The 13,967-nt window shown below is 39.0% G+C and overlaps 1 protein-coding gene across 1 annotated transcript; it reads left to right on the top strand.

The window, feature by feature from the left end:
- The first annotated feature begins 556 nt into the window (after positions 1-556).
- Positions 557-1,681, top strand: LOC149146509 (uncharacterized). The gene has a single exon (XM_089452793.1). It carries the CDS (start codon positions 557-559, stop codon positions 1,679-1,681), a length of 1,125 nt encoding a protein of 374 aa, XP_089308919.1.
- Positions 1,682-13,967: the final 12,286 nt, after the last annotated feature.

Raw genomic sequence — 13,967 nt, 5'->3', positions numbered from 1 at the left:
AATCCCAGGAGGATGAAGCTCTGCCCCAGACTGAAGGGGATCCGATCAAAGCAGCCGAAGATCAGAGCGGTGCCGAAAAGACTCCTGTGGAAAATACTGATGTCGTTGCTAATGAACCATCCGGTAAGCAATCAGATCCGTTAAACTCTGTTTGTTTTCCTGATTCAAAAATTGTCCACTCTTCTATGGAGTCTCCTCTGATTACTAAATACAAAGATGACTGTACAAACATTGAACAATTAACTGCCGCTATTCCCTCCATCAATCTCAACTGTGAAGTCGTTTCCCTAGAGAACCTGGTCTCAGGCGGCTCCACCCCTGCTCGCACTTATAACCTTAGATCCCTCAGCAAAAAGTCTGATCTCTTCCCTGATTTGGGGGAACCAGTGGGTGGTCTGGGTCCTTCATCGTCTAGAAACTCTCATAAAAGGGGCAGAGGAAGGAAGTCAGATCTGTCCAAATCCCAAGTCAAAGCAAAACTTGATGTGGCTGACGGCAAGCAAATGTTGATTCCTAGGGCGCTTAGAGCAGCAAAACCCCCTCAGGCAGTTATAAAATGATTTGTTTATCATGGAATTGCAGGGGTTTAACTAGTAAACCCAAAAAACTAGCATTAAAGGAATTAATCTCTCACTATAACCCGGATCTGGTCTTTCTTCAAGAAACTCTGGGAAGGGGTGTAGATATTGAACCAGTCCTCAGTTCTTTCCTCCCGGGGTGGACTTTTGTAGCCCTTGATGCAGAGGTCCACTCGGGTGGTCTTGCCATCGGTTGCAAGGATGGCAGATTGAAAATTTTGAGCCATTGGGGTATGCCCAATGTGCTGGGTATGGAGGTTAATTACCCAGATTTCGATTTCTCTTTCTTGATAGTAAATGTTTATGGGCCTTGTCAGGCAAGGGTTGCTTTCTGGAACGCGTTCATGTCTAAAGAATTGATGAAAGGGAAAAATCTGATAATAGGAGGTGATTTAAATTTCTCATTAGGGAATGCGGAGGCTTGGGGACCCTCAGCCAGAGTTAACCCCCTATCAGATTATTTTGCTCATTTACTCCTATCCCACAAGCTGATAGATGTAAATATTATAAAGGCCAAGCCTACTTGGAGGAATAGGAGAACTGGGGAGGAGAGGATAGCAAAAAGGTTGGACCGCTTCCTAATCAGTGACTTGATGGCTTCCAATATTCCAATGTTCAGGCAATGGGTGGGTGAAGGGGGAAATTCTGATCACTTCCCCATTCTCTTAGAACTTTCCAAACCTCCCCCAAAACCTGCAGCTCCTTTCAAATTCAATGCTTCATGGCTGCAAGAAGAGTCTTTTAACCAGCTGTTTAGGAATACTTGGAGACACACGGGCAGAGACTTTTCTGGAAATAAAGGAGCTCTCTTCATGGAAAATCTAAAAATACTAAAGAAAGCAACTGTAGAATGGGCATCAGAAAGAAGGAAAAAGCAAAATGAGGTCTTGGATAAAATAGATGCTGAACTCCGAGCTCTAGAAGATCCTGAGGCGGATGCATATGCTACACAGGAGTCAAAAGAAAGGATTGTGACTCTTGAGAAATCGAGAGCAAAGATCTTATTGGACAAAGAGGAAGAATGGAGACTTAAGAGCAGGGCAATCTGGTTGAGAGCAGGGGATGAGAACACAAAAATTTTCCACAACTATGCAAAAGGCTGAAAAAATGCAAATACAATCTGGAAGCTAAAGGACCCTGAGGGCAGAGAAGTCTCGTCCTTTGAGGCTTTGTCAAATATGGGGAAGAACCATTTTAAATCTTTGTTCTCAGACCCAGGAGGGGTTTCTTTAGCTGAAATTATCAGAACATCTCAAGCTTTTCCTCGTTTTGTGGAGGGGGAGGAGGTTGAAGATCTTTTCCGAGAGGTGACAAAAGAGGAAGTAGAAAGTATAGTTAAATCTATGGCAAAAGACAAAAGTTCGGGGCCGGATGGCTGGACAGTTGAACTCTTCACTCATTTTTTCTAGCTGATTGGGGAAGAGCTAACGGAAGTGGTGGAGGAATCAAGGAGAAAAGGTGAGGTTTATACCCCTTTCAATGCTACTTTCATTGCTCTTATTCCTAAAAAGGAGGCCCCGGAAACTTTCGAGGACTTCAGGCCAATTTCACTGTGCAATTGCATCTACAAAATTATTGCAAAAACCATCGCGGTTCGCCTGAAACCGATCCTTTCAAATTGCATCTCATCAGAACAATTTGGTTTTTTAGACGGTCGTCAAATCCACGAAGCTATAGGGGTGGCACAGGAAACCATTCATAGTATCAGAAAATCAAACTCGAAAGGGGCTGTGCTAAAAATTGACCTGTCTAAAGCTTATGATAGAATCAGCTAGACTTATCTCAGGATGCTGCTGACTCACCTGGGCTTCAAGGTGGAATTCATAAGCTGGATCATGGGGAGTATCTCAAGTGCAAGTTTCGCAGTGTTAATAAATGGGGCTGCCTCCCAATTCTTCAGAGGTCAAAGGAGGTTGAGGCAAGGATGTCCCCTTTCTCCTAGCTGCTGAGGGTCTCAGCAGATTGATATCCAATGCTAAAAGATCAGGTTTGGTAAAAGGTTTGGAAGTTGCTGTAAATTTGTTCATTACCCATCTCCTTTTTGTAGATGATATTTTATTATTTACAAATGGGAGTTTAAATGAAATTAAAGAACTTAAAAGTATTCTTGACCTGTTCTTGAAAGCTACAGGCCTTCAAATAAACTCTAGAAAGTCCCAGCTAATTCTGGAGGGTTTCAACAGACAGGAGGAACTCATGATTTCATCTTACCTACCTTTCGAGGCCTGTAAAATGGAGAATCCTTTCAAATATCTTGGTTTTTGGTTGAAACCACAATCGTATAGAAAGAAGGACTGGAACTGGCTGGTGGCAAAAATTGAACAAAGAATTTCCCATTGGAGCTACAAGTGGCTATCTCGAGTAGGCAGACTGACTCTTGTGAATTTAGTCCTTCAGGCCATGCCTGTGTTCTGGGCAGCCCTGACATGGATCCCAAAAGGCATCCTCCACAAGATTAAACAACTTTGCAGCAGATTCCTTTGGTCAGGGTCAAAGGAGGACTCAGTGCTTCCTTGGGTGGCATGGGACAAAATCGCAAGGCCAAAAGACTGGGGTGGATGGGGCATAAAAAATCTCTATGATTTCAGCACCTCCTTAGCAGCAAAATTCGGTTGGCGCTTAATCATTTCTGAGAACCTATGGACTAGAGTAGTAAAACGAAAATATATTGATCCCATGCCCCTAGAAGATTGGATAAGGAACCCAAACAAAAAAGGCAGGAATTTCTCTGTGATTTGGAAAGCTACAGTAGAGGCTTTCAAGGTTATCGAACAGGGTCTGGCTTGGCAAGTAGGAAACGGTGAAAATGTAAGGATTGGAAGAGACCCTTGGGTGGGCTGCAACGAATCTTTCACTCTTTCTCCTGAACTGAATGCTCATCTGGATTCGAAGGGGATTCATGGTCTAAATCAGATTGCTAATTTGGGTCAGTCAACCTTTTGGGGCCAAGCATGGAAATCAGATGAAGAGTTAGGAATCGACCCCAGGTGGAGGAATGAGTGGCGGAGTTTTCTTCAGGAGCTAAAGAGATCAAATGTTAGAATTCAGGATAGACCGAACCAATTGGTGTGGGCACATGCTGAATCTGGAGCCTACTCCCCAAAGGCGGGGTATTCTTTCTTAATGAAGAAGAAAGGGTGGGTTAATCCAGAATGGTGGGTTAAACCTCTGCTAAAACTGAAGTGCCCCAAGAAAGCAAGATTATTCTCTTGGTGTGTTTTAAGAAAGAAAATTCCTACCTGGGATATTCTACAATCCAGATTCAAACAGGGCCCAGGGAGGTGCCCCTTATGCTTCTCAGACTCTGAATCCATTCCTCACCTGTTCATTGCTTGTCCTTTTGCAAGGAAAGTTTGGGAAGAAATGAAAAAATTATTAGGGAAAAATGTTAGATGGGAAGGGGATACTTTTCTTTCAGCTTGGGAATATTGGTGGAACCACTACCCAGAGAGGAACTTAAGGAATCTCCCCCCCATTATTTGTTGGGGTATCTGGATTGCTAGAAATAGAAGCATCTTCAGAGAAAAACTTACTCCAGCGGAGGTGATTGCTATCCAAAGCTCAGCCATTCTGTCTAGTATTCCGGAACCTGAAGAGTCACGGAACTCATCCCCCAGAAAGGAAGAGCGAATCAAGGAAGGAATTCCATGGGCCTACTTCGACGGGGCAGCTCAAAACAACAATTCGGGTGCTAGAATCTCCATTCATATAAGCCCCTCTCACTCTATAAAAGCCGCTGTGGGATTAGGACCCGGAACAAATAACTTTGTTGAACTGCCCGCCCTCAAACTACTTTTATGCTGGCTCATAAACAGAAATATCTTCACAGTACAGATCTTTGGTGATTCTTTGAATGTAATAAATTGGGTCAATGGGAAATATAGATGTCAAAATAATATGCTGAGGCCGCTTCTGGAAGAGATTCAAAACTTAAAACTCCATTTTAATGTTTTCTCCATTGATCATATTTACAGGGACAGGAATGAAGATGCAGATGGGCTATCTAAAGAGGGTTTGCAGCTCGCTGTGGATTCGTGGAGGATAACTGAACAGATGCATGATCAGATCCGTGTGTCAGATCTCCCTCCTTACTCTTAACTTTTTCTTAAAATATCAGTTGTTTCAGTTTTTGGGTTTATAGACAGTCTACTTATATCCATTTTTGTTTCGGTCAAATGTAAACATTGCTGGTTTCTATTTCCTGTTTCGGGACTGCCTTTCTGGAAACAAACATTTGCAAAACAGGGAGATCAGTGGGTTGTTTTCCTTTTTTAAAAAGGAGGCCCACGATTTATTTTGTCATGTTCCAAAAAATTTTTGACAGAGTTGTCTATAAAAGGCAACGTCACAGCGCTGTAAGTAAGCGAGAAAGAGTTTATTTCTTTTTGGTTGGCTTGGTGATTCTAAGGGGAGTATGTCTCTCTCCTTGAGGACTGATGATGGTCTCAAGATCACAGAAGTTTCTGGAATGTTAACTCATGTGCTTGTAACTTTTTTATTCCTTATAAAAAAGTTCGTTTTTTTTCCTCGGAAAAAACTACTAAGACTCCTTGGTATGCAGATATTGCTAACTATTTGGTTATAGGGAAGCTACCTACACATTTATTTCCTAGTGAAAAAAGAAGAATTATTCAGGAGAGTTCGAATTATTCATGGATTTCTAACGAATTGTTTAAAACAGGACTAGATTGTGTGATCAGAAGATGTGTTCGGGAAGATGAAATGCCTGACATCCTCAAGGCATGTCATGATGAACCATGCGGTGGACACTTTTCTGACAAAAGGACGACCTATAAAATCCTTTCTTTAGGATATTATTGGCTCCCTCTTCAAAGATACAAAACAATATGTCAGAAGGTGTGACATCTGCCAAAGAGTTGGGAGACCGACTCTTTCAAATGAAATGCCATTACAACCACAGGTACTCATCGAACCCTTTGAAAAATGGGCTTTAGATTTTATTGGACCCATTAATCCACCATCTAAACAGAAGTATATATTGGTATGCACTGGTTATGTCACTAAATGGGTAGAAGCCAAAGCATTGCCTTCTGCCACTGAAAATTCAGTTGTTAATTTTCTTTATGAGGATATTTTTACTCGTTTTGGTGTCCCAAGAGAAATTGTGACAGATCAGGGAAGTAAATTTACATCTAATTTGATGGAGAAGCTGATGGAAGAATACAAAATCAAGCACAGAAAATCTACTCCTTACCATCCGCAAGAAAATGGCCAAGTGGAGTCTACAAACAAAGTTCTTGAGAGCATCATCACCAAAACTATCCATCTACACAGAAGAGATTTGGCAGAAAGGCTTCCTGAAGCCTTGTGGGCCTACAGAACTACATGGAGGAATACAACAGGACATTCTCCCTATGAACTTGTTTATGGGAAAGAAGTCCTACTCCCCATTGAATTTCAAGTCAAGACTTTCAAGATGGCAGTTCAGTTGGGGATGAATCTATCAGAAGCCCAAAAGCACAGAATGGAGCAGCTGAATGAGCTAGATGAGATCAAACAAGAAGCAATTTTAAGAACTGATCTAGTTCAACATCAAAGAGCTAAGTGGCATGACAGATACATCAAAGAGAAAAAGTTTCAAGAGGGATATTGGGCACTACTGTTTGATTCCAAGTTTAAAGACTTCAAAGGTAAATTTCAGACCCATTAGCTTGGGCCATATGAGATTGACAAAGTCTTTAGCAATGGAGCCGTAAGAATCAAGACCATTGATGAATTTCAAACTCCTCTCATTGTGAATGGCCACCGATTGAAAATTTATCATAAGCCACTCTCAAAAGAGGAATTTGTCAAAATGTTTCAAGAGAATTCTGCAATAAGGTTGGTGAAGAAGAATCCTTCTTCCCCACCAGCCTAGCCTTTGTTTCTTTCAGTTAAAAAATAAATAAATAAATAAATAATAAAAATTGTATAAGACTGAAAACCAATCACAGATTGGTGGTTTTATAAAGAAAATGTAGAGTGAAAATCAAGGACACCTGACACTCTATATTTTCCAAAAAGAAAAAATCTTCTCTCCTTCTTTTTCCATCTTCACTCCACCTCATTTGCCATTCCACTCCATCTCCATCTCAATTTCATTTCACTTCACTCCGCTTCATTTCACTCCATTTCATTCATTTCATTCCATTTCATCAATAAATGTCCCTTTCAGAACCATTTTCACTCAGTTAGTTATTATCTAACTATCTTTCTTCAGCTAAGAGGGTGTTGTGTAAGTTTCCGCAGCTGGTAGCAGTTTCCGCAGCCAGAAGCAGTTTCCGCAGCCGGAAGCAATTTTCGCAGCCACCACTCTATTTTTCAAATCCACAGTCAAAATGTTAGTGCAATAATCATGAAAATGCAGGTGTGATTGAACATATGCTATGAAGACATGGAGCATCTCCAAACATCAATGAAGAGCAGTTGGTTAAAAGCTAATGAGCAACAAATGACAAGGTTTCCAAAGGTATGAGCAAATTTCTTTTTCAAATAGCAATTAAAGTCACAATTATGCATAGTTATCAAACCATTAAAAGGTCTACTATGTGCAATGATCGTCACGATAGCTCCATTACCCACTACCATTCCATGATATCATTCCGCACACCATGCATTCCTTTCTTAACGGTCTCATGATTGATTTTCGGGTTTAAACTCATAGTCGACTGCACTTTCATTCACCACCTGTAATCATAAGATGTGACCTATCTCATTACAGCTCCTCTCCACCGCATTCTCTACAGCCATCCATTAAAACGTGTAACATTTCGTACGCAGCCATTTAATTCCAAATCTCGACTTCACTCCATTCCCTTACCATTCTATTAAGACCATCTTCTTCACATACGTCTGCACTTCATCTTGTGAACTCACTACGGCTACTCATCCTCTGTTCCGCCTGTAATTCCGAAGCACTCCCGTTACCTGCTATCCATCTACCGATTGCAGCCACTGTATTTTGCCATAAACCTTGCAACCGAGCCACCTCCCCTCTGCTAAACCCTTATATGCAATTGAGTTTTCAGTTGAAATTCAAAACAAAGGAAGGAATGGGACGATTACTAAGGGCAGAACTAGAAGGACCTAAATATTTAGAAGGTTACCCTCAAGCAAAATATTTGCTGAAGAAAGCAAAATGATTGCACTTCATCCAAAAATTCAAGGGCCATAATAAAGAGGTAACCAAAGCCTTTGCATGGTCTTTTGATGGCCAGATGGTGAAAATTGGAGACTTAAAGCTCACGGTGACTAAAACAACTGTAGCAGCTACCACAGGCTTACCCCAGGAAGGTGAGCAATGGTTTAAAAACAAAAGCGTGGATGAACAGGCGTGGAGAATTATGCTACAAAACCCAGGTATGGACACCACTGTGTTTACAAAAGGAATTCTTGTTCATGCATTGAAAGAAGAATGGGCCAGCCTGCTGTTAGTTATCCAAAAATTTATCACTTGCGAAGGACGCTTTGGTTCAATGTACATGTACCATGCTATATTGTTGATGAACTTCTTAGAGAGTCAAACTCTTAATTTTCCTTATTTCTTACTGCTGAGTTTGAAAAAGATGAGTATCACAGTCCAAAAGCACATAGGAAATATAGAACCTCATCTATATCATCATGGACTTGTAAAGATTCTCATTGAAGACCAACTGAAGAAAAACAAAGATACCTGGGAACAATTCTTAATAAGAAATTACTTTCAAGAGCCATCTGAGGCATCTGAAAGTAGTACACCAAAGACACCAAGAAGGAGTAGGAGAAAAGAAAAGAGTGCCATAGTCCAAGACTCTCCTACTACCGAAACTCAAGAAGTTGGTCAAAAAGAAAAAGAGAACAGAACTAAGGACAAGAAACAGAGAAAAGTGAAAGGCAAAAGAAACATAGAAGAAGTCTACCAATCACCTGAGCCATCTATAGAGGAAGATTATCAAACATTGTCGGAGAGATTAGTGCATCTTCAAGAACAGGCTGCTATAGCAAAGAAAAAGGAAAAAGGGAAACAGAGCATACAAGAAGGGAGTACTAGTCCACCATATTTAAGAAGAAGCACCAGGCTTAGAGGAAAGGGGAGTAAAACACAAGTAAAATGGCCCCACTTCATTGACTTGGGTGGGGGAACACCCGAGAAACCTCCAGCTGGCCGTAGTCTAGCTCGTCCTCAGCCAAGTATTGAAACTAGTCCTCCACATGTTGATGAAAGCCCTTCTCGGCCAGAGCTAGAAAGAAATCCTCCTCCTCCACAAGACTTTGAACTCAGTCCAAGAAAAACACCCAAAATAGATCCCAGTCAACAAGAGGTATATGACTACCTCGAATCTCTAGAAAAAACAGCTGCAGGTCCGAGTACCACTCTGCCCCACATGACACCAAATGCACAAGTTCAATCCTTAAAGCAAGAGGTGTTTGAATTAGAGGTTCTAAACAGGCATATCAAGCAAGAAAATGAAGCACTTAAGGAGTAGAGCAAAGTAGATAAAATTATTCATGATAATACTATGCTTCATTTGGGACTATGGCAAAAGAAGAACAAGAAACTAAAGAAAAAGTGCAGAAAGTTGAGCAGAGAATTGATCAATCTCAAATTAAGATGTCTAATAAGGAAACCCAGGATGGTGGTAGCACCAAGGAAGAAGAAAAGAGGACTAGATTTCCTAGCAGAGGCTTCAGAACATATGGATTAAAGGGGAATGACTAAAATTTTGGTTGCATGAGGACATGCAACACCTTCACAGTGGGGGTATGTTGAGTCCCAAACTTGTATCTTCCTTATATGCTTTTTCAGCCTTCTTTTCCATTTACTTGACCACCAAGCTGTCAAATCATTGCATATTAGTTTAAAAAGAGCTTATAAAATGGTTTCCTAACTATGTTTGTGACTGCTGTTTGATTTAGATTTTTGTTCAATCAGTTGCGGAAACTTGTCACTTTCCGCAGCCAGCTCAAGTTTCCGCAGCCATTTTGTTAAAGACTATGTTACAGGTGTCCAATGGAGAATCCGGCCACATGGGCAAGCTACAAATGACATGTACATGGAGCGTGTCCCCTTGGTTCAGCCGAATCACTCACAAATAGCCATGGTCAAGGACGGTCAAAGCAGTGGTCAAACCAAGAGTTTTGCGGTGGCACGGCTCTGTTTTTACCACGTGAAAATTTGCATGGCAAGATCCTCAATCTCCAGAGGTGTGCTAACACCTGTGGATCAATCCATGAACCAAATCAAACAGCCACCACTCCATAGATTTATTTGTCATGATTACCATACTGCTAGATCTCAGGCCGTGGAGATTTACGTGTCTGTTTGGCAGCGTAGAATTTAGGAATCAGTTATAGCATTTTCACTTATAAATAACGTGTTATCATATGCTTGATAGTTAGCTTTTACATGTAATCTTGACTGTGTTTACGAGCCCACTGTGTCGTGCTCTATTTCTATGTTTTGACTGCACTTTAATATATGAGAAGACAACATTCCTAAGTTCAATTTGTGACTGAGTATTGATTGGCCAAGGTTGCAGAGGGCCCCTGTACACCAAGGCTCTGTATCTACTGTATAGTTTCTCGCTTTCTTTCATTATGTTACTGCTTTTATAATCAGTTGCTTGTGTATATATTTCCTGATATTTATACTAACTGTTGTTCATCTTTTCTTTTATGCTTTCTCATGATTGCTAGCTGATCAGTATTTTTCTTTCAGGTTCTTGTAGGCAGCCCAGGCAAATTACATATTTTTAATGACTAATGACATGAGATCATCTTGTCCTTTCTGCCGATTCATTTTACTGAGTTTTAATTTCAGCATTGTCATTTCTTTCAGTTTTGCTTTGCTTATTTACTTTTCTGCAACTTAGATATCATATTACTCATTTGTTTATGATTTCCTTCCTATAGCCAAGCGACTCAAATAGTGAGGAATCAGAATATTACTTGATGTAGTATGATTTAGTTTACTTTCCTGCAAGTTAGTGATTAAATTACTTATGTCATTTTCAGGAATTGAAATATGAATGAGTAGTTAAATCTTAGTTTCATTTTATGTAATTTCATTTCCTGCAATTTAGATATCATATTACTCAGCTTGTTTATGATTACTTCCTATAGCCAGAGCGAGTCGAAAGGTGAAGGGTCAGAATATGGGTTGAAGTAGTGTGATTTAGTTTGCTTTGCTTTCAGTCTTTGAATTGCTTTGAGTTTAGTTTTTATTTTCTTTTATACAGCAATAAGGATACTGGGCTTCATTGTCACTAGTTCACTGTTTTGGTACATTTTTATTTTCTTTTGAGAACTGATTTCATCATATCCAGTTTGAAACCTTCTTTTTGAGAACTTTAAAGTTTGGAAAATCATTGTAGGAATCACCATCCATAATTGACCTTCAATTCTGCCATCTCACATTAGGGAATCCATAGAAGATAAACCCAAAAACAAACCAAAAACTCAAAAACGACAAAGAAATAAGAAATCGGTTATCTTGCATATACAGTGCACTTCACTTTAGCAGTTTACTACTCCTGGATTGACATTTTAAATAGCAATTTAGGACACACTAAATTGACCAAACACGTTCTTCTCTAGCTAAGCAGGTACAGGGCAGAGACAAAGGAAAGCAACAGATGCATGAAGAGTACCCTACTGAAGGGCGAGATAGAGATTTTGTGTTGATCAAGGAGGATGTCACTGATTTGTGCTCTCAAAGCTCAAAATTGATCATCAAAGAGAAGGAGGCTGAGATACAAGCCTTATAACTTGACCTTGAGAGGGCCAAATGGATCATCAACTTTCTTGAGCAGGAGAACAAGCAACTGGAAGATAAGCAAGCTATTATGGAGCTGCAAACAATTAGAGAAAATAGGCAAGTGGCAAAGAGAAGAAAAATCAAGATGACATCCCTTGAGCAAGAAATTGAGGCTGACCGAGAATCATGGTTGGAAAGGGTGAACATTCACCTTGAGAAGATGCTTGAGAAAGCTAACAAAGAAAATAAAATGTTGTGCCATATGGCTTATCATTACTTAGCTCGGAATAAAATTTGCAAGACAAGAATAAACAACTTAAAAGCTAGGTTAAAGAGAGCCTTGAGGGCTAGAAAGGAACAAGATAAACTTAAAATTTTGGTTGAAGCTGCATTAGCTCAGCAAAGCAGTTAGTAAGCTTGCCCCTTGCCAAATTTTCGGAAATTTTCGGAAATTTTTCTCATTTCACAATTTTGTAATTAAAAACACAGGAATTTTCCGCTGATGCACAGCGCCACTGGTGCTGTGCATTGAGTTGGCTCAGTATTTTGCAAAATGGCCTGCATTTTTGGATTCCTCATGGAAAAACAATGAAACCTAGAAAGTTTCATAAATTTTGGAGGAGATCTGGGTCACCTAAATGGAAAAAAACACCTAAAAAATGCCCTCTCTGCCACTTTTTGGACCCACAGGAACCAGTCTTGGGAAAAATGATTATTGAAGGGGAAAATAAACTCTAAATTAGAAAATTCAAAGTGTTCCAGAAACTAGACAAGCAAATATTTCCAACATGCTATCTTGGGCCTTATTTGGTGAAGTGGAAGACCTCCAAAAGTAGCCTTGAAGTGGTGTTGCGCATCAGGAAAATTTTTGCCATTTTTGCACGAAAACTCAGAATTTCACCCAGTTTGACTTTGTCTCTTATCCTTGGTAAATTTATGATTTTGAATGATGTAATATGATGTAAATATGATGAAAAATGACTTGAGGGGGTAGATACATTAGTTAGAGGTGGTTTGAGGTTGAATGAATCAGTTTCCATAGTTTTAAAGGCAAGTTGTTCCACTGCTTATTTTCTAGTTCATAGTTTAGATGTTGAGGAATTTAGACTTATGTGATCCATAATATTGTTAGATAATCTTCGGCAAAATCACATAACCAATCTTTTGTCGACGCGTTTCGAACCAACCAGTGTGGTTCATTGTCAGGACAAGTTGAAGAACCAATCCAGCTTAGCGTGATTAAATAGAGCGTGCAGAGACTCCAACAGCTATAATGCTAACGGCTAATTTTGACCTAATGATCTTGGTCAAACTAGTAAAATAGTCAATAAAATTTCTCGAAAAAGCTAAAATTAGGTAATAAAGGAATCCATTTGGTAAATTTAAAATAATTAGGCGTATTATTATTATTATCCCAAATATTAAGAGACGTACATATTTTAATTAAGATGGTCATTATATCCCATAATATATATTAATTAATCTATATTTAATTATTATTCCAACGTAAAGGTAATCAAACCCTATTATTTTAAGAATTTAGTTATACTAGATAGTTGTGTGATAATTATTTAATGGTCATTGGTAAGTTAGATCTATATCATATTTATTATTTTAATAAGTTATATAAATTAATAAAAGTTTATTAAATAATCTAAATCTTCTTGATAATTAATAGATCTAAACAAATTGTTAAACTATTATTATTCCTAGAGTTTAGTTATATCAGGTAAATATTATAACTAATATTATGGTAAATCATAATTACCTTTAAACCTAACGGTCAATAATCCATATTATTTATTCCCTAGGTAAATCTATTATTACTCATAATTAAGGGTTGATATGTTTTTTACTATAACTAATATTATTGGTATATCATAATTTATCCTTTAAACCTAAAGGTTAAATCAATATTTATTAAAAAGATTTTTAATCCAAATTTATTAAGGTTAACTATGTCATTATTATTTATTATTATCATTTATAAGGTTTAAAACGTGTTTTTTTTTTTTAGAAATTAGTTAAAGGGAAACTCAATTCTAAGGTTAATGAAGAAATAATTAAATAGTATAAATACTGAAATTATGGTAAAAAAATCTAATTATAATATGTCCAATAGTATCATAAACAGGTAAGGTTAATACAATAATAGCCCGAAACTAATTCCTAACAAAAACGCTCCAAAATAATAGGACAAAACTGCCAAAAGAAAAATTAAGGAGGGGGAAGACAAAAACCCTAAGACCTAACAAACGGAAATGAGGAGGCTAGGAAGACAAGGATGGGACCCAGCAACTGCTAATCTTCTAGCCATCATCCCTATTAAGGTTGTTCGGCCTTTTCTCAATCTCCAGGGCCTCTCTAAATTTGCGATGGTGAAACTGCGCAATTTTGGCAATGACTTGAGCCTCCTCTATACACACATGATGCATAGTCTTTCCCGACCAAGTCCTCGGCCCTGGCTGAACATGCGGGAAAGACTATGCATCATGTGTGTATAGAGGAGGCTCAAGTCATTGCCAAAATTGCGCAGTTTCACCATCGCAAATTTAGAGAGGCCCTGGAGATTGAGAAAAGGCCGAACAACCTTAATAGGGATGATGGCTGGAAGATTAGCAGTTGCTGGGTCCCAGCCTTGTCTTCCTAGCCTC

This window comes from Pinus tabuliformis, chromosome X, assembly GCF_031772625.1.
Source record: "Pinus tabuliformis cultivar Carrire ecotype Pingquan chromosome X, CPIR1, whole genome shotgun sequence".
In the NCBI taxonomy this organism is placed as follows: domain Eukaryota; kingdom Viridiplantae; phylum Streptophyta; class Pinopsida; order Pinales; family Pinaceae; genus Pinus; species Pinus tabuliformis.
Note: the sequence above shows the minus strand (reverse complement) of the source record. Positions and strands in the feature narration are given on the sequence as shown.